Source organism: Astyanax mexicanus, chromosome 18, assembly GCF_023375975.1.
Source record: "Astyanax mexicanus isolate ESR-SI-001 chromosome 18, AstMex3_surface, whole genome shotgun sequence".
NCBI lineage: Eukaryota > Metazoa > Chordata > Actinopteri > Characiformes > Acestrorhamphidae > Astyanax > Astyanax mexicanus.
The window spans coordinates 44,891,080-44,916,201 of NC_064425.1; the positions used below are offsets into that span (position 1 = coordinate 44,891,080).

Below are 25,122 nucleotides of genomic sequence, written 5' to 3' on the forward strand. Positions count from 1 at the left end.
AGGCCACATGTCTTGGGTCTTGTAATATCGTAGTATTAAGTATCGTGTCCCATGACTTTTTTTACATAGTGTTTCAGGCGGTAGTAGTACACTAGTACACAATACACTGTAGCCATTCAGAGTAGAGGTCATTTAAATAAAATATATAGGCAAAAGTATCGGGAAAGATCATCGTTCATTGTTTCTTTTGAAACCAAGGATAAAGTTGTAGGTGGTTGAACTTTAAACCTTATAAAGCGCTGGCATTATGTTCGGGAGATCGCTGGTTCGAATCCCGGTCGTGCAGCTTGCCACCTGCTGCCAGAGCCCCGAGAGAGCAAAATTGGCCTTGCTCTCTCTGGGTGGGTACAGTAGATGGCGCTCTCTCTTTCCCCTCATCACTCCTAGGGTGATGTGGATCAGCACAAGGCAGCGTCTGTGAGCTGATGTATCGGAACTGAATCGCTGCACTTTCCTCTGAAAAGTGTCTGAGAGGCGTGTGCTAGTCTTCACCCTACTGGTGTTGTGGCATCACTAGTAATGGGGGATATATAACTGAGTAGTAGCTGAATAGGTGGAATAATTGGTCAGATAAATTGGGAGAAAATTTGGGGGAAAAAAAATATATTTTTTTTACCTTTTTAGCTTATATGTAGGGGTGTCTACAAACATTCAAAGACAATAAAATGGAGTACAATATGAGAATATAGTTTTTTAAGGTAGATAGTCTTAAGATAAAAAGCTGAATAATATTCCTGTGTTTTTACTAAGTCATTGGTAGTCATTTCGTAGTTAACTGCACTATGAATGTTATTATTTCAGTTGCTGGAGAAAGGGCTTCCCAGCATGCAGCAGAGTCTCCTGCAGATCATCTACAGTCTGTTAACTCATATGGACCTGGGTGGCATCCAGGCCAAACCCTTCAACGTAGAGGTGCTCAAGACCATCGAGAAGTTTGTACAGGTGGGCAATAGTCTCTCTCTGTCTCTCTCTCTCTATATATATATATCTCTTTACTGCGGTTAGCGGCTAATGCTAATGCTGCTGCACCCAGCCTTAGTGCTAAAGAAACTTCACTGAAACTCACCCTTAGACCTTAAAAAATATAAGAAAATCTAAGCTTACTGTAAATAAACGTTTTCAGGAGAGAAATCTGTGTAGATTAACATCCAGCACTTGTTTCATTTTGAAAGATTTTTTTTTTTTGAAGAATTACAGTTTTGTTTATTTAAGCGCTTCCCCCAGCTTCCCTATTAGAAGGGAAACATGGCGACACCCTTGCTCACTTCAATGTAGGCATCCTAACTAGTGTCACTTAATGCTCCTTATAATCCAGTGCACCTTATAGTCTGAAAAATACGGTATACTACTGTTAGCTGACTGGATAACAACTAATTAGATAGTGGAGATGGAAAGACAGTTTCCAGCTGTTTTGTCACAGAAACACTGAAACATACCTCTTTTTAACCCCTTAATACATATTTTTTTTTGCTAAAAACTTCTTAATAAGCAGATATACAGACTTCTAACACCTCAGTTCTCTTACAACACTCGTGCTATAACCTGTATTATTGGCACTGCTGTGCTGATCTACAGTATACTCGCCTTGCGGCCTCGTGCCTTTGAGCGCATCACAGCAGTGCCAATATTACACATTATAGCACAAACCTCGGGTGTATTATTGCTTAAATATATAGTTATCCAAAAGCAGTGTGTAAGACTTGTGCAGGAGAATACTGTGATATAAAACCAGGGTTATTCCTCTTAAAACTTTATGAATATGAACTTGTTTTTTTGAACATCTTTTTTTTGTTATTTCAGCCATTTCTCAGATTTACAGACTTCTAACACCTCAAGTCTCTTTCCAACACCATTCCTGTGAACACTGTCTGTTATCTCACCCAGTTTAAAGTCCTCGATTTCATAACAGCATCAGCGTTTCCCCGTATCTCCTCCTATCTCCCCTCTCTTTCCTCTGGGAGAACAGAGCAGAGCCTCGCGTCTGGGGAGTGGATCCAGAGGCACACCCAGCAGCAGTCTATAAACAGTCTGTCCTTCTGGCTACTCTCCACATAGCTGAGGCCTTCACTGTAGACACACACACACACACACTTCACACACTTACACACACACACACTTACACTCTTACACACACACATACATAAACTCTGACACACAGGCTGCTTCTCCCCACAGGAATTATTAGTTGAGGGCTTGCGGATCACTGAGAGGAGCTGTGTGTGAGTGTGTGTGAGTGTGTGTGGTTAAGTCCTGTTCTGTTTCTGTGTGTGTGTGTGTGTATGTATGTGTGTGTGTGGTATGGTGGGTGGGTTATAAGCAGGGGAGTGGAGTGGGTGGGTGTGTTTCTCCCGCACATGTGTTTTCATGTCTGCACGTGTTCTCTGTGTGTGTGATTGTTTTGGGTGTGTGTGTGTGTGTGTATGTGTGTGTGTGTGTGTGTGTGTGTGTGTGTGTGTGTGTGTTACAGACGGTTCACTGGAAGGAAGCTCTGAACATTCTGAAGCTGGTGGTGTCGCGGTCGGCCAGCCTGGCCCTGCCCTCGTCCCCCGCCGGCAGCAGCAGCAGCACCGGGGCGTCTCATGTGGAGATCAGCAGAGTTTGGGACGCAGCGTCCAAATCCCTCCCCGGCAAAACTCTGGACTTCACCTTCGACATCTCAGAGGTAAGAGATCTCTCTCTCTCTCTCTCTCTCTCTCTCTCTCTATCTCTCTCTCTCTCTCTATCTCTCTCTCTTTTTCATACTTTCTTTTTCACTGTCCCTCGGCGTCTCTCTCTCTCTTTTACTGTATTTTACTGTCCCCTGGTCTCACCTTCTCTCTATTAGTTTAATTTACTGTCTTTTGGTCTCTATCTCTCACTCTCTCTCTCTTTTACTTTATTTCACTGTCTTCTGGTCTTTTTATCTCTCTATCTCTCTTTTTTTTTACTTTATTCCATTGTCTCCCTCTTTTTATTAGTTTAATTCACTGTTTCTTGGTCTTCTGGTCTCTCTTTCAATCTCTCTTAGTTTATTTCACTGTCTTTTGGTCTTTCTCTCTCTCTCTCTCTCTCTATCTCTTTTTCTCTCTCGTTTACTTTATTTCACAGTCTTCTGGTCTCTCCCTCTTTCTGTTAGTTTAATTCACTGTCTTAATTCACGGTCTCTCGTTCTTTCTATCTGTCTCTTTCTTTTTTTTACCTTATTCCACTGTCTCCCTGTCTCTCTTTGGAGGCTAAAATGCCACCCAGTTATGTGATGTACTGCGCAGTTCAAGTAAGAAAATACTGGCTGAAGCTCTGCTGATAGGAGCTGTTGGTGTTTAAACTAATGTGTATGTTTCCTTAATATCTGATAATACAGTAGATCCTGATCTTGCCATTTTATCCCAGGTGGTTGCTAGGGTGTCTCAGGTGGTTGCTAGGGTGTTGTCAAGTGGATTACATGCATTGCATGTGGCTTAATTGCCTTAGTAGTAGATCATTAGTTATTCCAAGATTTAGATCCAAGATTAAAGGTAGATTTTTGTTTGTATTTGGCTGTTCTGTAATCAAGTATTTTGTATTATGATTAGCATAATTAGCTAATCTGCTCTCTGTCTGTATGTTTCCTCCTCTCCAATGATCTCTGTCCTCCTTCACCCCCCCTCTAACCCCCCCCCCCCCCCCCGTTCCTCTGTGAGAGTGTTTGTAAGTGGGTGTGAAGTTGACTTTGAGAAGAAGAAGGGCACTGTGCCAGCTCACCACCCAGCGCTGGCATTCCTGCCCTGTTTGCCCGTGTTTTCCAAGGCGGGGTCTTCTCCGGCTCGGGGCTCTGGACTGGGATTGTGTGTCCGTTCTGTAAGAGGAGATATAGTTCCAGTTCCTCGTCTTCGGCTTCAGGTTTCCATGGTTCCAGCGGTTCCAGAGGAAGTTGTGTAGCTGCGGCCGGGCTGTAGAAGGTGTGTGGGAGGGCGGCTCGGCTGGAGTGTGGGAACTGAACAGGGATCTATTTGTGCCGCCGCATGAATTCCAGGAAATGATGTCAGTCCGGCTGTGGTGCCGTGCATCCGAAGTAAGAGTGAGAGTGAAGGAGAACAGCGAGCGGCGCCGTCAGAGGCTTTAAAACAAGCTGCACACTTTTGTTTGGAGAAGCCTTTTTTGTACGAGAGATCGAGGACAGGTGCATCCAGGGAAATTCTGAGAATTCCTGACTTTCCAGTCCTGAATCTTGTTCGTTTTTGTTTTCCACTGAAGCTTCTGGACACATGGAGTTGAAGAACTCGGAGGGGGATGAGCTGCACTCGTCCAGCAGGTGTTGTTTTATTGATGGAGCTTTTGGAATAGGCAGTTTGAGGCTAACGGAGAAGAAGGAGAAGAACCACAGTAGCAGAAATACTGGAAAACCCTATTTTAGGATTTACGGCGTGTCAATGTGTTTTTGGTATAGTGAGGCTGCAAAAAATAAGCTTTGTGCGTCTCAAAAATACACAAAAAGGCATGAACTAATTCTTTGAATTAATCATGGGTACGATTAGGTTTTTGGCGTAACGTGAAATAAGAAACCAATCAGTGTGTCAGTTGTCATTCCCTTTAAAAGGCAGGTGAGCTCTGACTTTTGCGCATTCGTATCTTAACAGCGCAGCGCTTTAGTGCGTCTCAGCAGAGGATACCGACCTGCGGGTCCACACTGTGAATATACACTAACAGCTCATTTAAGGAAACTTTAAGCAATGTTATTTTATTCTTTATTCTGTTAATTGTTGAGTAAAAAGTCTAATTTACACAATGCAGCATGTTTATTTGTGTGTGTGTAATGTAGCTGAGATAGATATGAACGTGATTGATTGTTGACTGTTGTCAGGGTTTTATTCAGTCAGTAGCGCACATGTACTTCCCGCAAAAAGGCTATCTTAGCAGCGCAGGGGCAATACATGTAATTAGACTGTTGACAGGGTGTAAGACAGCAACGAGCATCACGACGCACCTTTTGCAGGGTGTACGGTAGGGCCTGCTAGCTGGAGTGATATTTTTCTCTAAACATTTGTTTCTGTAATACATCTCTGTGTTTCAGACGCCCGTGATTGGCCGGCGCTATGACGAGCTGCACGGTTCTCCTGGTCAGGATGGTAAGGTGAGGGGTGTGGTGGCGGTGACCCGCAGCACCTCCTCCACCTCCTCCGGCTCCAACAACAACAACCACGCCCTGGTTCCCGTCAGCTGGAAGCGTCCGCAGTCATCTCAGGTTAGACTTACACAGTGAGGTAGGACCACTGGTTGCAGGACCTTATTAACGTAAGATTGGGCTGCCATAAAAAAAAGCATGTAAAGAGTTTGGTCCTCTTTAATAAACCAAAATTCAGGATGTGATTTTGATATCCAAACCAAAACCCAAAAATCTGTAAAAACATTGAGTTGTAAGATTAGCTGATTTTTAATTCAACATATATATTTTTGACCCAATCTAATTAAATTGGGTGAATTTAGTTTGCACTTTTGTCCATTTTATTATGTCCAATTTGTTCTTATCCCCCTTAAGAGCCAGGTGAGCTCTGACTTTGGCATTTTTGTGCGTCTCAGCAGAGGATACTGACCTCCGCAGCTCATTTCAGGGAACAGCAATGTTATTTTATTCTTTATTCTGTTTATTGTTGAGTTAAAAGTCGGGTTTGTTTACTATGTAGTAGCACCATGTGCACTGTGCGCCCTCGCCAACATAGGATTGGGTGGCTCACTGTTGACTGTTGTCAGGGTTTTAATCAATCAGAGGCGCACCTGTTTTTTCCGCTGCCAAAATAGAAACAAGACAGAATTTAGAATTTAGACCACTATGACCACTAATAAGCAGATAATGTAAGGTAAGATAGGGCCCATATTGTTAGAATTAATTTTACTTGAGATTATTTAACAACTAATTGCTCATTAGCCTTTTTTGTGCAAAGCAAAAGAAAAGCAAAATCACTTGTTCTTTTGATTTTAGAATAGTAATACACACCTGGACGCTACAAACACATTGTCCTTTACATTTCTCCCTGTAGAAGAGAACACGGGAGAAGCTGGTGAACGTGTTGACCCTGTGTGGACAAGAAGTTGGACTGACCAAGAACCCTTCGGTCAGTAAACAACTACAGTCTACTTACTCTACTAAAAACATCCCCACATTCAAAAAATAAATATACCCCATCCTGCGACCTACCTGTCTCACTGAAACCCTGTCTTACCTGCTCTCCAGGTGATCTTCTCGTCCTGCGGAGAGCTGGACCTGATCGACCACCAGCCCAGTCTGGTCTCCTCGGAGGACGGGACTCGAGACCCGGACAATATGGACGACACGGCGTCCGAACAGCAGTTCCGCGTCTTCAGGGATTTCGACTTCCTGGATGTAGAGCTGGAGGATGGAGAGGTGAGAGGACTTCAGCTTCAAATGTCTTTAAAACACTCATTTTCTTCTGTAATACTCAATCTGATGGATATATTGACCTCCTATAAACAAATTTATTTTTTTATTTATTTTCTTTAAAAATTTCCCAATTTTTTCCCCAAATTTGCTCAGCCAATTACCCAAATCACCCATTAGGACTCCCTCTATCACCAGTAATGCCCCAACACACCAGTAGAACCACTTTTCATAAAACGAAACAAACGTCTAACAAACATCAGACAGCCTGTGACTGTTTTTCTTTTATGTTTTATTTTATTTATTTTTTGTCTATATATTTTTTTGATTTTCTGTTTTGCCTCTTTGCCTTTTTATTTATTTTATTCCCTGCTTTCATATGTTTAGTTTCATTTATTTTGTCCTATTATTTATTCTATCTTCTGTTTTACCTTTTATTTTTTTCCGTCACTTTCTCTTTATAATCTTGGTGATATTTTAGCTACGTAATTTTTTATTCATCTATTTTTTTTATTTGTGTTTATATTTTTATTATTCTAAATATTTATCTCTTTATTTTATGGCTTTACATTTAAACCTGTCCACTCATCCTTTTATTCTAAATTATTTTATTTCTTCTTAATTAAATCTTATATTTTTGGTAGTTTAAATTATTTTACGATTTCTTTTTTATTGTCTTGTTTATGATTAAGTTCCGTATTTTAGATCTCTGATTAAATACTTGATTTTAGTTTGAATTTACTTTATTTTTCAGCCCCTTTAAGTTGTGAATTCTTGGCTGCATTTAAAATGAGGGCACCCTTAATGTATTATAGTGAAAATAAGATTGATTGATTGATTGATTGATTGATACAGTATGTAGTACTGTTAGAGAGAAGCTACTGTTAGTGTCTGTCTGACCCTGTATTATATGGTTTCCTCTCTCTGTCTATGTCTGAACCCTAAAGGAGCTTCAGGTAAGTTCCTCCATACTGCTGGTGTGCTGTGCTGTATACACATGTCCGACTGTAGCCTCAAGTATAAATATGAATATGGATATAATTACGGATATGAATATGGATTACAACACATTATCTACAGTATTGTCTGCAGTGTTTGCATGATTTAGCTCATAGTGCATGGTTTGGGATGGGTTTTGGAATGTTTGATTCTGATAAACTAAAAGGAGTGGGTTTTACAATTGTCTTGTGAATAAATAATATCCCATACATTTAGCTCTTGCTATTTATAGGTTTATGTTTGAGTAAAATCAACATTGTTGTTTTATTCTATAAACTACAGACAACATTTCTCCCAAATTCCAAATAAAAATATTCTCATTTAGAGCATTTATTTACAGAAAATGAGAAATGACTGAAATAACAAAAAAGATGCAGAGCTTTCAGACCTCAAATAATGCAAAGAAAACAAGGTTTGTTTATGCATCTTGGCATCATGTTCTCCTCCACCAGTCTTACACACTGCTTTTGGATAACTTTATGCTGCTTTACTCCTGGTGCAAAAATTCAAGCAGTTCAGTTTGGTGTAGATAATGTGTAGATTTCTCTAAAATGGCACTTCTTTCCAGATCAGACATCTGCTGGAATTCCCCTTAAAGCAGTTAAAATAAATGGGGTGATGGTATCTCAGAGTAAAATGGAAGCAACTGGCCGACCTTGTGTCTGACCGCAACTTCCTCTGGTGTATTAATGGGTTTAAATGTGTGTCTTTGAGGAAGTGTTCTGGTGGAGTATGTAAAAATATATTTTTGTATACAGTGAATTTTTTTAATGATTCATACACCTGACACATTTTGACTTGGCCCTATTTTAGTGATCCATAGACTACGTGTTTTTCTTTGCTATCATAACGACAGGAAAAGTACACCTTGAAACTCACTCTAAACTCTATTGCCCTTTGCCAATTCTAGACAAAGAAGAAGACTTTCTGTATTCTGTTTGATGGTCAGATGAAATAGAAAATCAGTGTATTTGGCCACAATGATGTACCCTTCATTTGACAGGTAAAACAGGAGAAGCCTTCAACTGTCAAACATGGTGGTGGGAGCATAATGATTTGGGGGGGTTTCAGTCAATGGACCAGTAATGGAACTTAATCACTGTAAATGGCAACATAAAAATAAAACATGAAAATACAGAGATTATGATACTTATGCTCCCCTGGACAAAGGAAAAGACTTCTTGTCTTCTTGTTTTACGGTCAGAAGAAATAAAAAAAAAATTTGCTTGGCCACAATGAGGTATGCAAAATTTGACAAAAGGAGACAAAAAGGAGAAGCACCATTCCCACTGTCAAACATTTTAAAAAGAAAATTCTATTGATTATTTAAAAGGGAATAAATAGTTGCGGACATGCACCTTTTTGTTCAAGTGTAAATAAAAGCAGAGCAGATTTTCTTTTATTTTTCCTCCTACATTTCTCGTTCACTCCCTTGAAATAACTCTCCGCACCTCTGTTCTCATCCTCCCTTCTGGCTCTGTGTTCATTCTTATGAAATCTACTGAGATTTCATGGAATTGCTCCTCACTGGTACCAGGAACATCCTTTTCCCTCTCCCATATCTCAGTTTAGAAGCTGAGGAATGCTTTAGTTTGAACTGTTGAACCTGTTGCTCAGTTCAGGCATTTAACCTCCCAGAATGCTGGTATGCTGAAAATGGTCCAGCTCTTCTATAATATCTGGTCAGTGATGGTGCTTTACTAGGCCTTTTCCACTGATATATGGCAATGTGATGCTCTGTGAAGCAATATATAGGACAAAATGAGTCATTAAGCCTAGTCACAGGCTTGGATTAGGTCTAGTCTTGGATTACACATCATTTTGTTTTTACCAAATTAAAAACCTCTGGAATATAATCAAGAGGAAGATGGATGATCACAAACCATCAAACCACCAAACTGAACTGCTTGATTTTTTGCACCAGGAGTAAAGCAGCATAAAGTTATCCAAAAGCAGTGTGTAAGACTGGTGGAGGAGGAGAACATGATGCCAAAAGGAGGAATGTAAATGTAGTTTTGTATTTCTGAGTCAAAATAAAGGTTGATTAATTGATTGATTCTGATCTTTCTTATTTTGCTCTCTCTCTCTCTTTCTCTCTGTCTCTCTGTCTCTCTATCTCTCTGTCTCTCTGTCTCTCAGGGTGAGACGATGGACAGTTTTAACTGGGGTGCGCGAAGACGTTCGATGGACAGTCTGGATCAGGTGGAGCCTCAGCCTCTGGAGGAGGAGAGCCGGTTCTCCGGCAGTTCCCCCAGCCTGGGACCCATCGCTCGAGACGACGAGTCGGACGAGTCCTCAGAAGAAGATTCGCTCACAGTCAGCCACATCCTGTCCACCTCTCAGCTCGTGAGTCATACTTTTAGCATTAAAATTAATGCATACTTAAATACATACTAAATGTACTATATTGGAAAAAAATAACGTCAACTTATATATTTATATTATAGTTGTAATTAAGCTTTATTTAAACACAACAAAAGCATTGGATTGTGCTTTTGAATGCTTTTTTCTTGAAACTTTTGCAAACTTAGTAGAATATAGTATGTGTTTTTAAACATCATTTTTAATAATTGTTTTGAAGTATATTGTAAATAAATCGCTTTGCTTATTGATGCACATACTGTGTATACATACATATATTTTCTATCAACACAACGTATCATTTAATTTAATCATAAATACATTAAATAGAAAATGTACTTTTAATATTCGTTACCTAATTGAAACATAATTTTTTTAAGCATACTTCCTTTACACTTCCTTAATTCTCATTATGTGTAAAAGCAACAATTAGCATGCACATGCTATGGGTTTGTGCACTAGTGTCTGTGTCCATGTGTCCATATATATATTTGCAATACACCAATCAGAGTATCACTTTTCATTCTCTTTAAGAGCCAAGTGCGCTTTGAATTGACTTTGGTCATTGCTATTTCTAGGGTGCAGCTACCAGGAAACTGACAATTCTGACAAAGGAATTCTGTTTATTGTTGATGTAAAAGTTTGCATAGTGTCCATGTGTGTGTAACAAGCGGGGGTGTATGCCCGTTGGCGATAAGCCTTTTGACAAATCACTGCCAAGATAGCAATGAACTGACTGTTGGCATCTGTCTAGGTTGTATTCAGTCAGTGGAGCTCCTGTGTTTTTTTTCTGTTACCAAGATAAACAAGATAAAACTCCAGAAATGTACCTGAATACACCTCATTTCCAGAACACCACGCCCATCAGTGTAGATATATTCAGAAGCTCTGCTGCTGTTTAAACCAGACAGGAGGAAGAAAGAGTGAAGATAGACTGTTAATGGGGTGTACGATAGTAAAGATAGTAAATAGCAATAGGCATCACATTATTACAGTTTGTATTTTGACTACTGTCTTTATCTTTTTTCCTCTTTTCCCAGACTGTTAGCATGTCCCCCACTGAGCAGGTGAACCACATGGACTGTCTGTCTACCTCTCTGGATGCCACTCCAGTTGAGCCCCTCTCTGTGCCCACCCCGGTGCCCAGCCTCACCTCCTCTGTGCCCGAGGACTCGACGCCGCGGGTGAATAAGGGCTTCAGAATGGCTGACTTACTGGGGCCCACACACTCCTACTCCTACCGCACCTCCATTCTGGAGTTTTTCGCTAACACTGCTAAATAGCGCTAATGCTAATCGCTGCTAAATGTCGGGCTGTGTGGACTGTTTTTGAGCTTTGCTGAGGGCGGAGGTTTAGCGTCTCATGGCTAGCTGATATTCTTTATTTACATCCTGGTTTTTAATTTCTGTTTCCTTTTAAAGAATCTGGGACTTCCCACTGCTTCACCACAACAGCATGAAAATGCGCTAACACTAGCATTAGCTCTGCAGCTTCTATTTTCTAACTCTTCCACTTCCCTGGATTAACCGTCTCTGAGGCCGACCACCGCTCTGCCCTCAGGGCCGCTCGGGTTGGGTTGGTTTGGGTGTGGTTTGGTTTGGTTTTGGCTGGAACCCGGCCGCCGGGGCAATGTGTACGGCTTCTCGTTGGGTGGCAGGCTAACAGCGTCTTTAGCATGGTGGGTTTGCAGGGGAAGAGAACGTACACATTGCCTGAGGGCCACATGTGCAGTATATTACACCAGACCAGTGGAGTCACGGTGTCCCAACATTTAATTCAGCACTTTCAGAACATTACTGAACTTGCTGGGAATTGAACAATGAAAAAAATACCCTAAAAAGAACAAAAAAGAAAAAAACAACACAAACTCAACATGGAGTGTCTTAGTTAATAAAGGTTAGTGTATCTATAATTATTTTTTCTATGCATTTTCTTTCAAAAGCTAACAATTATTCATTTAGAAATTAATTTGGAGGATAAATACACCTCTGTTTGGTAGATTGATTGCCTGAAGAAATGGTTCATGGAAAATTACATTTACACTTTTTTGTAAAATAGAGTGAAATAGTAAAATAATTAAGCTGTGAATTGCAAAAATATACACTTATCCCAGATGGAAAAATAATAAACACATAGGTTACAGAAGTAGCCTACAAAGTTGTAGAGGTTCTTAATGGTGTCCTTCTATAATCCATCCATGCAACTCAAGAATTCAGATTCCAATGCAGTTGGATAGAGGATGGATAGTGTTAATGGTGCATCTAATAGCATCCCACACATTATAAACCATCAACAAATTAGAATATCACTGAAAAATTACTTTATTTCAGTGATTCAGTTCAAATTGTGAATATGTGAAAAATATATGCTCTGCTGACAACTTTTATGTAGATGCAGGTTTCATTTTCCAGCAGGACTTGGAACACTGCCCACACTGCCACAAGTACATATTTAGTCTCATATAGTTCTAATTAAATTTTTCTGAGATACTGACTTAAACGCTTAAAACTGATTACTCTGTGTTTAATGCATCTATATTTTATATGAGATTTACATTTTGAACTCAGTGATATTCACAAGCACCGTTATTTAAACGATGCAGGCAGAAGGCATAAAAAAAAGACTGTTGGCGGGGTGTAAGATTGCAATTAACACTGCAGTGCACCTTGTACAGGGAATAAAATAAAATCCATTATGCCATTGCAATAGTAATGAACATCAAATGTAATTTGGAATCGTACGAAATTGAGAATAATTAAGCTAAAATAGTGTAATATTAATTTTCCAGTGAACCATTCCTTAAATGATACTATATATACGTTTATATAGATTTATCATTGGTGCTAAAGCTCAAAGATAGATGCAAACACAAGCCGATAATGCGGATAAGATCATGCATGTCCGTGTGCATGATCAGAAGTGCATGACTGCAGTCTGTTTTTATTCTCATGTTAATGTTTAACTCATTCAGCTATAAATAGACGCCTCACTGCATTCCCAGTCAGCCTAGTTCCTCACAGCTGTTGAGTTTCCAGTGTAAAACCAGTGCAGTGTTGCGTTTCCAGTGCCTGCGTCTGATCACCCACTTCTCTTCCTCTTTCATTCCGTCATCAGACTCAATTATCAGTGGAGGACGAGGACGGGAGCGTCCATGAGGACGATATCTCTCTCTGCATCAACGAGTCGTTCGGACACTCGGACAGCTTAACGCTGGACATTCAGGGGGACGAGAAGGGGGACATGGAGTCCGAACACACCTGCTTACCCAGGTATGATCCTCAGACGGCAGGTGTGATGACTATCATCATGCTTTATGTTTTTGTCTTTTTTTTGACACAATATAAATGTTGTAGTTATTTTTTATATTGTGTTAAAATTTAATAAAGAACGACCCAATAAAAATATCAAATATTAAAAATTATAAGAATTAAATAATATTTTTACTTTGAACTACATCGGAAATTAAAAATGTTTTTTCTTCCTCTGTGAAGTTACTGTTTTTGAAGTTACAATTTTGTTTTGTGTGAAAAAAAAAAACATAACTTCACAGGAGAAGAAAAAAAAAATCTTAAGTTTTAATGGAGGTCAATGTAAAAAATAATAATTTTTAGTCATTTTGGGGCATTTCTATTGGTACGCTTTTCATAAAATTCTGAAACAATATAAATAGCAACTGCCAGATTCATATTATTTAATTCATATTCATATTATGTCAGAAGACTAAAATAACCTCCAAAAACAGTAGTTTTAGGAAAGTTAGGAAGGTTTTATCTTCTCCTGTAAAGTTTTTAAGGTCAGGGTCAAAATTATGGCCATAATAATGTTAAAAAAGAAAAAAAATTCTATATGTTTTTATAGAATTTTTTCTAAAATAATTAAAATCTTGGTTTAGGGCAGTTTAATGTATTAAATAAAAAAGTAAACTGTTAGTTTAGTTAAGAAGATAGTTCGGGTGATTAAAAGCATAATTTTACATAAACTGAAATATCAAAAACTCAACATCCAATAATATAACAAAAAATATAACTCTAAATGTCCTAATTTTACAGTAAGTAAGAAGATTAATAAGATAAAAGTCTCGTGTTTTTTCTCCTGCAGTGGTTTTTTAGAAGAGTCGAGTGCAGCGATGGGTGAAGAGGAGAGAGATGATCTCCTGCTGGAGTCTGGCTCCTCCTCTCCTCCTCCGTCTCCCTTCTTCTCCGCTATCCTGGCGGCGTTTCAGCCGGTGGTGTGTGATGATGCTGAGGAGGCGTGGAGAACTCACCTGAATCAGCTGGTGGCGGATACGGACGGGTCCTGCGCCGTCTACACCTTCCACGTCTTCTCCTCACTCTTCCAGGTGAACACCGCTCACTGCTGAGTTAATGCACACTAATTACACTAATACACTATTATCACACACGTATCATTTTTTTAATCAGAGCATTTATTGTGATTTGGAAAGTTTTCAACATTATAAAAGTTTTGTAATTCAGAAAGTTCTTGAGTATGAGATATTAAGATATATATTTTTTTATCTATAAAGTTTTATGCTTTATAAAGTTTTTGCAATTAAAAAATTGTTTGTGACTCCTTTTTGTGATTTAAAAACTTTTTTATTATTATTTAGAATGTTTTTTACTTAATTTTTTTTTTTTATTTAGAAAGTTTTTGATTTGTAAAGTTTTTTGATTCTGAAAGTTTTTTGGTATAATACAACATTTTTGATATTTAAATGTTTTGATTTAGAACTTTTTTGAGATTTTTTTATTTATTATTTTTGGGATGAAAGTTTTTTTATTTAGAATGTTTTTTTAATTTGTAATATTTTTGATATTTAAAGGTTTTGATTTAGAAAGTTTTTAATTTAATCAAAGTTTTTTGGATAAAACAAATTATTTCTGATAATGAAAGGTTAAATGGACAGTAAAAATGTATGACTGTAATATTTTTTTTTTTTCTAAAATTGTTATCTATTTGTGATTTGGAAAGTTTTACAAAACACTACTAAAATAGACATCAGTAAAATTATATCTGACAGTTTCCTGATGATTTCGGTGTGTGTGTGTGTGTGTGTGTGTGTGTGTGTTTTAGAGCATCCAGACGAAGTTCTGTTCTCTCACCTGTGAAGCTGCGAGTTACCTGGGCGAGAGCCTCCGAGGAATCGGGGCAAAGTTTATCAGATCCTCTCAGATGCTCACGGCTCACTCCAAGTGCCCCACGCTGTTTATAGACGCTGATACTGTGAGAACTTTATCTTATACTCAGTACCCATCTCACGCTTATTACCACAGGTTTTAAAATACCTGAAAACTGATCATTAATACTCGTAGCAGAACATCAGAATATTGAGAACTGTTGTATATCAAATTTCATCTTGATTTCATAATTTTATATGGAAAGGTTTTTGATTAAGAAGGTTTGAGAATTGTAATTTTTACATTTACCATCACTGTTTATTTCAGTGATAAAAGAACAGTAATGAAAATGCTGTTTTTGACTCTGTGTTTTGTAGATTGTCTCTTATGGGCTGCTGGAGAAAATGAAGTTCAGTGTTTTGGAGCTGCAGGAATATCTGGACACCTATAATAACAGGAAGGAAGCAGCCGTCTCAGTACGTCTCAGTTCCATCCTTCTGAGATTCATTTATTATTTATCATTTATCTGAATTAAATCATTAGAACCCATGTTATGAACAGTAACTGTTTAATTGAGTTAAATGAAGCTGATTAATAAAATAATATATATAATATATAATATTCTGTTCTTTATTTTTTCAGTGGTTAAAGAACTGTAAGGCCACTTTTCCTAAACCTTCTGGAGATGGAGTGATCACAAACCAGCCGGCTGAGACGGAGGAGAAGGTGAGAAACGTCCTCCAGCGTTTACCTGCCTGAGTTCTCCATCACTTATCTCATTAACACAGGATATAAATTATAAACTATTAATAAATCCTGCTCTAAATACTCTGTGCTTCTGTGTTGTAAGCTGTACTGTAGGTGAGATAATTAACCCTTTTGAGATAATGACAATTTTTTGAGATAATGATTATTTTTAAGATAATAAACATTGTTGAGATAATTAATGTTTTGTTTATTTAGAAAGTTTTTGAGATTATGAACATTTTTTTTATTTTAAAAGTTTTTTGACTTTTGAGATAATGAAAGTTTTTTTATTTAGAAACGTTTTGACGTAATGGAGGTTTTTGAGATAAAGTTTTTTTTTATTTGAAAGCTTTTGAGATAATGAACATTTTTTCATTTTGAAAGTGTTTGATTTAATGGAGGTTTTTGAGATAAGAAAGTTTTTTGATTCGGAAAGTTTTTGAGATAATTAATTTTTATTTTTTATTTAGAACATTTTTGAGATAATGATTTGTTTTATTTAAAATGTTTTTTTTATATATATATAGAAATGTTTTGAGATAATTAAAGTTTTTTCAGAACGTTTTTGCTATTATAAATGTTTTTGTGATCTGGAACATTTTGGCTCTTCAGAAGTTCATGATTTGTAATATATATATATATATATATATGTGTATTATTTTTTTTTTAGAAAGTTTTAGTGATTAACACAGTATAGGTAATGCTGGTGTAAATACTCTGTGTTTCTTTGCTGTAAGCTGTGCTGTGTGTATTATACTCAGCAGTGTTTTAGCGATAGCTGCTCATTTATGTAGTTATTCGTAGTTTCCACCCTGTTACATTAAATATTCAGTATCAGTATCAGTGCTGTTACCTGACCTGCCGGAGGTGATTTCAGATTCCATTTTAATCTCTTATATCTTCTGCCTGTCGATTGCTCTTCGGTAGCTCTGTGAGTTATACGCCTGTCTCTCTCTCTGATCAGCCTCGGAGTCGAGCTGCATCACCACAACCTCGCTTTCTTTTGCTGAACATTTATCTGACTCTGCTGGGGAGAAAATGTTACCGTGCGAAATGCTCCTTTATATTCTCGCTAAGACCCCCCATACTCAGGTTCCGAGTGGTACAGAGGTTCGAATCCTGTTCATGCAGCTTGTCATCTGCTGCAGGAGCCCCTAGAGAGCACAATTGTCCTTGCTCTCTCTCTGGGTGGGTACAGTACAGTAGATGGCGCTCTTTCTTTTCCCTCATCACTCCTAGGGTGATGTGGATCAGGTGGCTGCGTCTGTGAGCTGATGTATCAGAACCGATTCGCTGCGTTGCTTTCCTCCGAGCGTTAGCTACAGCATCAGCAGCAGCTCAAAAAGAGGCGGAGTCTGACTTCACATGTGTCGGAGGAGGCGTGTGCTAGCCTTCTTAACCCCCCTGGTGTTGGAGCATCACTAGTGATAGGGGGGAGTCCTAATGAGTGGGTTTGGTAATTGGCCATGTAAATTGCGGAGAAAATGGGTAAAAAGATAAAAAAAATAATAAGTTTAAGACCCTCACACTCTCCCAGCAGAGTCGGGTTAGGAGCTGCTCCTCTGCTTGGCTTGGTGATATGAAAAATCTGCAGATCTTCTTTCAGTTTCTTGCTTCTATTTCCCTCGATTTCTGGCCTCGCATGCATCAATATCATATCCCCCTGTTTCCTGTTTCCTGCTCCGCTGGGCTGCATGCTTTCGCTTTCTCGCTGACCCAAACGAACTTTCTCTTTTCTCACTTCTCACCTGTTGTCTTGTGAAACGGCTGCTTTGTAGCAAATGGAATCTCTGGCAGTAAGTTATGGAGAATACTTATTTTTCGTCTTATTGTCAATGTATGTTTTATATACAGTATTTTTATCTCTCAAAATGATAAATCAGCCAGTATGTTTCTGGAGTCTGAAAGTTGCATCTTTAGTTATGCACTGGAGCTATACTAAAATCCTGGTGCCTATAAGAATCTGGCACAGTATTGTACACTGTATGTATGTGATATGCTATTATTATTATTTTTTCAAAATAATGTAACGTAATTTTTGAAATTGAACTGGAATTGGGTGGAATTGTCTTTTTCTGCATTGGCTCCATTGATTCCAGTCATTTTGATTTATAATCTCTTTAATCAAAGCTACTAAAGAGGCAATTTTTGGACACCAGAGACTTAAACAGAGGTTAGATTAGGGTTAGAACATTGTGATCTGTTCCTTATTTGATCTGTAGTTTAGTAAAATGTTATTTTTCTATAGTTTACAGTATTTTATATTAAAGTCTATAGTAATTAATTTTTAATAAGTAACTGAATAGCTTTTTTAGACTCTTAGAAAATAAAAATATACACTGGCATGCCACATGTCATGGTACAACAACTAAACCAAGGAACTAGTCTAAAGCATTGCCACTTTAATCGGGAGACTGCTGGTTCGAATCCTGGTCATGCAGCTTGCCCGAGAGCACAGTTGTCCTTGTCTCTTTCCCCTCATCACTCTTAGGGTAATGTTTATCAGACTGTGGTAGGCAGACACTGCCGGTCACCATCATTACCACACTTCATAATTAGTTTAAGTAATGCTGTCCCATGACCTTTGTCATGTCAGTTTATATAAATTTAGCTCCCTTTTCTTTTTTATTTTGCTTGAAATGTTTTGCTCCGGCACATTATACAGTATACAGTACCAGTCAAAAATTTGGACACACCTTGTTATTCAATGTTTTTAGTTTTTTGTTTATATTTTTTCTACATTATAAATGAGTAGAAAAATGATTCAGACGATGAAGGAACACATAGGGAATCATGTAGTAGCTTAAAAGTGTTAAACAAACCAAAATACAAATACAAAATACTATCCTGTGCAACAGAGAGAACTCGTGCTCTTTCTTTCCTAGAGTGGTACTGATGAAAGACAGTTTCATCATAACGTTTTGATGGTCTCTCAAAGTTCTTGAAATGAAGGATTTTTATCTTTATTTAGTTGAGTAATTGTTGTTTCTCATAACCTGGATTCGAACATTACTCAAATATTCACTATTCACTGTATACCTGTAACTCTACCTCTTCACTACTTTACTTTAATTGATGCTCTCAAACACTTTATTAAGAAACAAGAAATTCAAGTAATTAACTCTTGATGAGTTCAGCACAGCTGTTAACTGAAAGCCTGAATTCCAGGAGATTCTACCTCATAAAACTGACTGAGAAAATCCAGCAGAGATGTTCAAAACTGAGTAACCTAAACAAGAGGAGATACTTTACAGAATGCAAAATATAAACCATATTCTGGCTTGTTTAACACTTTTTTGTTTGCTGAATAATTCCATGTGTTTCTTCATAGTTTTAACATTTTAAAATAATATAAAAAACACTGAATTGAAGGTGTTTCTAAATTCTGACTATAAGTATAAATGACTTAACGTGAATGTAATTTATGCTAAAAGTATTTTTCTACTCTTCCTTTTTCTCTCCAGCAACTGGAGCTGTGTCAAAAACTCTACAAGCTCCACTTTCAACTGCTCCTGCTTTTTCAGTCCTACTGTAAACTCATCGGCCAGGTCCACGCCATCAGCTCCATCCCAGAGGTACGCAACTCCAGCATTTATTACAAATTTATTACACACTCATCATCAAAAAATACTCGCACCCAGAAGGAATTAACCCAAAGGGACATAGGCAAAATCAGCAGGAACTGTGATTATCCCAGAACTCCATTAGGAACCTCTACGGGCCCTATTTTATCATTCTATAGTGCACCGTTCAATTGTGGATTGCACAGTTGGATTTAGGGCGAGTCTGTGTTTCTTTGGTATCATTAGGCCACAAAAAATACGCCTTGCTCAGCTCGAAACGCACAAAAGACATGTACTAATTATCGTAATTAATTAACATGGATGTGGTACATTTTGGGCGTAACGTGAAATAAACCAATCAGTGTGTCAGTTGCTCTTCATTCTCTTTAAGAGGCAGGTGAGCTCTGACTTTGGCACGTTCGTGTCATAATGAAAGTATGCCAGCAGCTCATTTATAGGAACAGTAATGTTATATAGTATAGTTATTCTTTATTCTGTTTATTGTTGAGGTAAAAAAAAGTTGGGTTTGTGCTCTGCAGAGTACCTATAGGAATGAACTCTGTTTAATGATTTACTGTTGTCAGGGTTTTAATCAGTCAGTGGAGCACCTGTGTTGTTTTCCACCACCTTAAATATATAGAAACATGCCAGAAATTTACCTGAGCACACCTCACTTCCAGACGCTATTTTAACAGTGCGGGTGCAAAGCATTAAAATACACTGTTGACGGGGTGTAAGATAGCAATGAGCATCTGTATGTGTTACTCAATAAATAATGCCCATATCAGTCTAAATCTTGTCATTTATTCTTCCTGGTAACTTTTATCTTTCCTCTGAATTACATTGCAGTCTCTCAATTCCTTCTGGGCGTATCTATTATTGATAATTAGTGTGTGTTTGAGTATAATTGCAGTACTGGTAATTCCATATACTGTAGTCTAGTTTAGTGATAAATGAACAGAAGGCTTGTCTCTTAAAGCACAATAAGCTCACTTTCTCTCGTTCTCCTCTCTGCAGCTGGTGAACATGTCGAAGGAGCTGAATGATCTGAGGAGTAATCTGAGGGCAGCAGCTGCTTGGGTGGAGGGAGAGCAGGCGGCTCAGGGCGGTGATGTTTCCTCCACGCCCTCCTTCAGCTCCTCAGAGGCTGCTGTTCAGGCTATCCTGGAGAGCCTGAGGAACAGCGAGTTCTCCACAGCCATCCGCTCCATCCAGGAGTGCAGGTAGAGCCCTGTTCAGATACCAGTCCATTTACAGAGGGTACATGGATAAATCTCTGTCTTTTTCCAGGCAGATATTCCGTCAAATCAGGGAAAATTATGTCTGAGTTCACGTAGCACTTTGAATCGTGTATTTTCTAATGCATTAATAATGAATTTATGACGCATACAGTGACAGTCAAAAGCTTGCATAGTAACTCATAAATACCTATAGCGACATACATCACACTTTATAAAGTATGAAAGGAACTGTTATTAATATATTTTCTGAAATTATAATGGAAATTAAATTGTTATTGGAACAATTGTCTTTTTGACCATTTGTTCAAAAATATCTATCTGTCTGTCTGTCTGTCTGTCTGTCTGATGGTCGGACTGCTTGTCTGTCCATCCATCTATCCCTTCTTCCTTAAATCTATCTATCTGTCTCTCTGTCTGTTTGTTGGTCTGTATTCTATCTTTAGCTGTCTGTCTGTCTGTTTGTATATCTTTCTGTTTGTTCATCTGCCAGTCTGTTTCTATCTATCTATCTATCTATCTATCTATCTATCTATCTATCTATCTATCTATCTATCGTCTGTGTGCCCATCTATCATTTCATACACCTGTCTGTGTGTTTATCCATCTATCCCTTCTTCCATAAATCTGTTTGTTGGTCTGTATTCAGTCTTTATCTGTCTGTCTGTTTATACATCTTTATATATTTATATATGTTTCTGTTTGTCCATCTGCCAGGCTGTCCATCTAGCCATCTATCTATTCTTCCTTTGGTCTGTCTGTCTGTCTTTCTATCTCTCCATCTTAAAACGGATGTCACCTAAGAAATATTCTAGCTTGAACCAGCTGGTTAAGAAAAAGAGAAGTTGCTAAATGAGGCTCTAGAAAACAGTCCTGCCAATACATATGTGTTTCTAATGTATTTCTTATTGTGAATTTAATTTTTATGTACTATAGCCTGTAATTATAAAGTGTTACTCTACGTCTCTGTAGATCAGTGTGTTGGATGTGTCTGAAAGCCTCTGTTAGTGGTAATGTGTTGGATACTGGATTTATCTTTAGTACAGGTTCTGATTATATAGCAGTCTGTGTACTCTGTAGTGTAAAATAATCAGTTTATTCATGGCTGTGTTTTAAAGTGAGTCATTCATGATGATGATGATGATGATGATGATTGAAGGAGTTAATCACTATATCACTCCTCTGCTTCTCTGCAGGAGGACGTGGCCGAGTGATATTTTCGGCAGCAGCTCGGAGAACGAGACCCAGACTCTGCTGAACATCTACTTCCGGCACCAGACTCTGGGTCAGACGGGGACCTTCGCTCTGGTGGGATCCAGGCAGGACCTGTCCGAGGCCTGCGGGCGGCTGACCGAGCTGAACTGCGAGATCCGGGACATGATCCGCCGAGCTCAGGGCTACCGGGCCATCACCGCCTACCTGCCGGACTCCAGCGTGACCGGCATCAGCCTCTGAACCCCGGCCGACCGCTGCTCCACACACACCCACTGCTGACTGCTGCTATAGTCCTGCCCTGACCCAGGGCTTCCTTTATCTACGTCCAGAGGATTTATTAGAAACGTACACTGCAAAAATGTGTATATGGCATAAGTCTTAAATCTTAAATATATTTAATATTTTATCAAAAAATCGTAAGTAAGTTTTCACTTATATCTACAACAATTCATTATCTGTAGAATGAAATTTAATTAAAAATAAAAATAAACTTACACTACTGATACTACTAATTATTAATCTTATCATCACTGTCATTCTAAAATCTTTATTTCTAAAGTTTTTTTTTTCTTTTTGACTGAATTGACTGTTGGAAATGCTGCAAAATGACTATAAATCATAGATTGAAAAACTAAAATTACATCTCTTTTGAAGTTGCCTTTTGATAATATTCTTATACTGTTTAAAATAAGACTTAATAATATTTAGGATTTCTTTTCAATTGCCATTATATCATTTTTGCAGTGTATTCTACAGTATATCTGAATATGTACTGTACACTCTCAAAGCAGATGTGTTTAAAAGCAACACAAAAAAAGAACTACTCCTTTATATGTTATTTTAGATTTGTTTTATTTTTGATTGGTTTATACATATCAAACTTTTAAAGTTTTGAATTACTGATCATTCAGAAAGAGTGTTGTTCTTTTACTCTCAACACGTCGTATTGAGAGTAAAAAATCAGTAAAAAATTGATCAGTAAAAAAGAAAAGTAAAAGAGTAATAGTCAGGGTCGCTGATCTTATTGGTCTTATACTAGTGGTTGGTGTTTGCTGGTCCTAACTGAATGGGTGGAGACGCTGCTGCTTCTCTGTCCTGCTCCTCGGAGCCTCCGTCCACCTGCGGCTGAGATATTTGCAGGATTATCTTAAGAAAAAATACTTTTTCTCAGACATTTTGGTTTTTTTGCACTAATACCTTTAACTATTAGAACACGCAGCTCATGCAGGAAATAAAGAGCAGAAGAAGAGCTCCAACTTCCACAGACCAGGACTAAACCAAAGCTTCACGACGCCCGCGCCCGTGTCTACCGTTACTAAAGTTCAGGGGAAAACGTGCAATTCTTCACTTCACGTGAAAAGACTCTTCTAAACGAATGTTGTTTTTAATCTGTAGTGCTTTGGGCTACTTGAGTACACTGTAGCAGGAGGAGCCGTGCTGATTTATCTTATTTCTAACCTCACAACTCAAACGAAGCTGACCTTCACCATGCTGAGTGCAGTGAAGAAAAAATGAAGAGTAAAATTTACTTAAAAAAAAAAAGTTAAGCAACTTTCTGCATTTTCTTTTTTTAAGTAAATTTAATTTCAGATAAATGTAAGTAACTTCAACTTCTACTACTATTTACTCTATTTAACATTTAAGTCTTGAAACTGAGTTGAATTTACTTAAATTTATCTGAAATTAAATTTACATTAAAAAAAGCTAATGCAGAAAGTTACAAAACTTTTTTAAAGTAAATTTTACTCATCATTTTATTTAGTGTAAGACGAGAAGGATCTCAGTTCTCAGTCTATAGACTTCCACACTTCTGCACTCACACACACACACACACACACACACACACACAGTTTCACACACACACAGCTACACCCACGCTGCAGCGCTACTGTCTGAAAGACCTGGACGCCGAGGAAGAAGGGCGTCCGATACTTAACGAAGATTTCATATATGAACAATCTGCTGAAAAATCAGCTCAGGAACAGCTTTAGGTGGATTCTGGATTCAGATGGTCTAAAGTTTGGTCATACTGGTCATACTGGTCAACCAGCTTGTTCATGACCATGTCAACCAGTTTGGTCATGCTGGTCATATTGGTCAACTAGTCAACCAGTTTGTTTGTGCTAGCCATATTGTATTCATACTGGTCAATCTGTTCATCCATGATCTTGTCAACCAGTTTGGTCATGACCTGGTCATACTGGTCAATCATTCTGGTCATGCTGGTTGAACGACTTGGTCATGCTAGATATACTGGTCAACCAGCCTGGTCCTACTGGTCAACCTCTTTGGTCATCTTGAACTAACTGGTTGTCTAGCATGTGCAGGTTATTGCTGTTTTTGCTAATAGACCAACATAACCATTAAACTCAACTAAAAATATACCCTATATTAGATAAGAGCTGAACTGGTCAGCCAGCTGAACCAGTTTAACCAGTTTAACCAGCTTTAAGCTGTCCAGGCTGTATTTTTGTGTGTCAGCAGGGTGATGCAGGTTTGCTTTCTACTGTCTGGCTGCTTTCTAGGAAATGTATTTATATTCTGGCCGTGCTTCAGATGGTCTAGTTTTATAGAATGAAGAGACGTTCTTTTTGAAAAGTCCGAGCATGCAGATGTCTGTACTATAAGAGGAGATAAAGATATTTATGAATATAAAGAATCTTATTTTAACTGAAGGTGGCTTTTGTACAGAGTAGAGAGAGTGAAGCCCATGCTGGTTACAGTTTATTTTATATTGTTGTGTTCTGCTGTTGGACTCTGCAGGTCTGTGTGAGACACAGTCGTGCTGCGCTGTGATGATGAGAGACGACGAGTTTATGTGTTTATGATGTAAATAATAATGTTTTTGAGTTGTGCTTTGGGTTGTGTTTCTCTGAGCTTCTGTTACACAATAAAAAATGATGAATAATGGTGAATAAATGTGTTGTACTGTTTTATATACTGATTTATACTGGAGAAAAACTGAGGTTCTGGGGATCTGATCCAGTCAAAACATACAGCTTTTACTAACAACCTTTACTGAATTTAGTGTCGGATATTTATAATTATCTTCAGGAGGAAGATTGTAAAAGAAAAGTGCATTTAAGTATATATTTTTTTTAAAAGTATGCTTAACATGAAAAATAACTTTTTATTATTATTATTATTAAAATATGTACAAAAATAAATACTAAATGTACTATTGTGGAACAACTTATGCAACTTACACAACAATATTTCATATTGTAATTAAACTATATTTAAATTCAACATAAAAGCATTAGTAGATGTTAGTGTTTTTTTGAACATCAGTTTTATAAATTAAATATGTACTTATTACTTTCTGTATTGATGCACATATTAGGCCTACATGTACACTTTAATGCTACTGGGGAAAAATACACTGAAGTGCACTTTAAGCAGTATTTAATGACACAACATTTATTTGAAGCAGACTGCTTAAAAATAAATTTAATGTTATCAGGATTGTAACCTTAAAATATTAAGTCATCTGCCCACATTAAGAAAAAATATGAATAAGCATTTGGCAT

The 25,122-nt window shown here is 37.9% G+C and overlaps 1 protein-coding gene across 8 annotated transcripts in view; it reads left to right on the forward strand.

Moving 5' to 3' along the window:
- The window catches only part of frya (furry homolog a (Drosophila)), a 117,236-nt gene extending 92,725 nt beyond the window's left edge, over positions 1-24,511 (forward strand). For 5 of the 8 annotated variants that reach the window (XM_049467260.1, XM_022668788.2, XM_049467255.1 and 2 more), the window contains exons 47-62: positions 802-942; positions 2,468-2,662; positions 5,030-5,200; positions 5,994-6,068; positions 6,188-6,358; positions 9,491-9,697; positions 10,753-10,896; positions 12,827-12,981; positions 13,811-14,051; positions 14,786-14,935; positions 15,207-15,305; positions 15,472-15,555; positions 17,355-17,372; positions 19,041-19,151; positions 20,157-20,362; positions 21,574-24,511. In XM_049467260.1, the coding sequence (XP_049323217.1) occupies positions 802-942; positions 2,468-2,662; positions 5,030-5,200; positions 5,994-6,068; positions 6,188-6,358; positions 9,491-9,697; positions 10,753-10,896; positions 12,827-12,981; positions 13,811-14,051; positions 14,786-14,935; positions 15,207-15,305; positions 15,472-15,555; positions 17,355-17,372; positions 19,041-19,151; positions 20,157-20,362; positions 21,574-21,832 (2,427 nt within the window). In that variant the 3' untranslated portion in view covers positions 21,833-24,511. Of the gene's footprint in view, positions 1-801; positions 943-2,467; positions 2,663-5,029; positions 5,201-5,993; positions 6,069-6,187; positions 6,359-9,490; positions 9,698-10,752; positions 11,609-12,826; positions 12,982-13,810; positions 14,052-14,785; positions 14,936-15,206; positions 15,306-15,471; positions 15,556-17,354; positions 17,373-19,040; positions 19,152-20,156; positions 20,363-21,573 lie in introns of those variants that run through there. The other 3 variants (XM_049467256.1, XM_049467261.1, XR_007425345.1) reach the window with 2 other exon arrangements.
- The last annotated feature ends 611 nt before the right edge of the window (positions 24,512-25,122 follow it).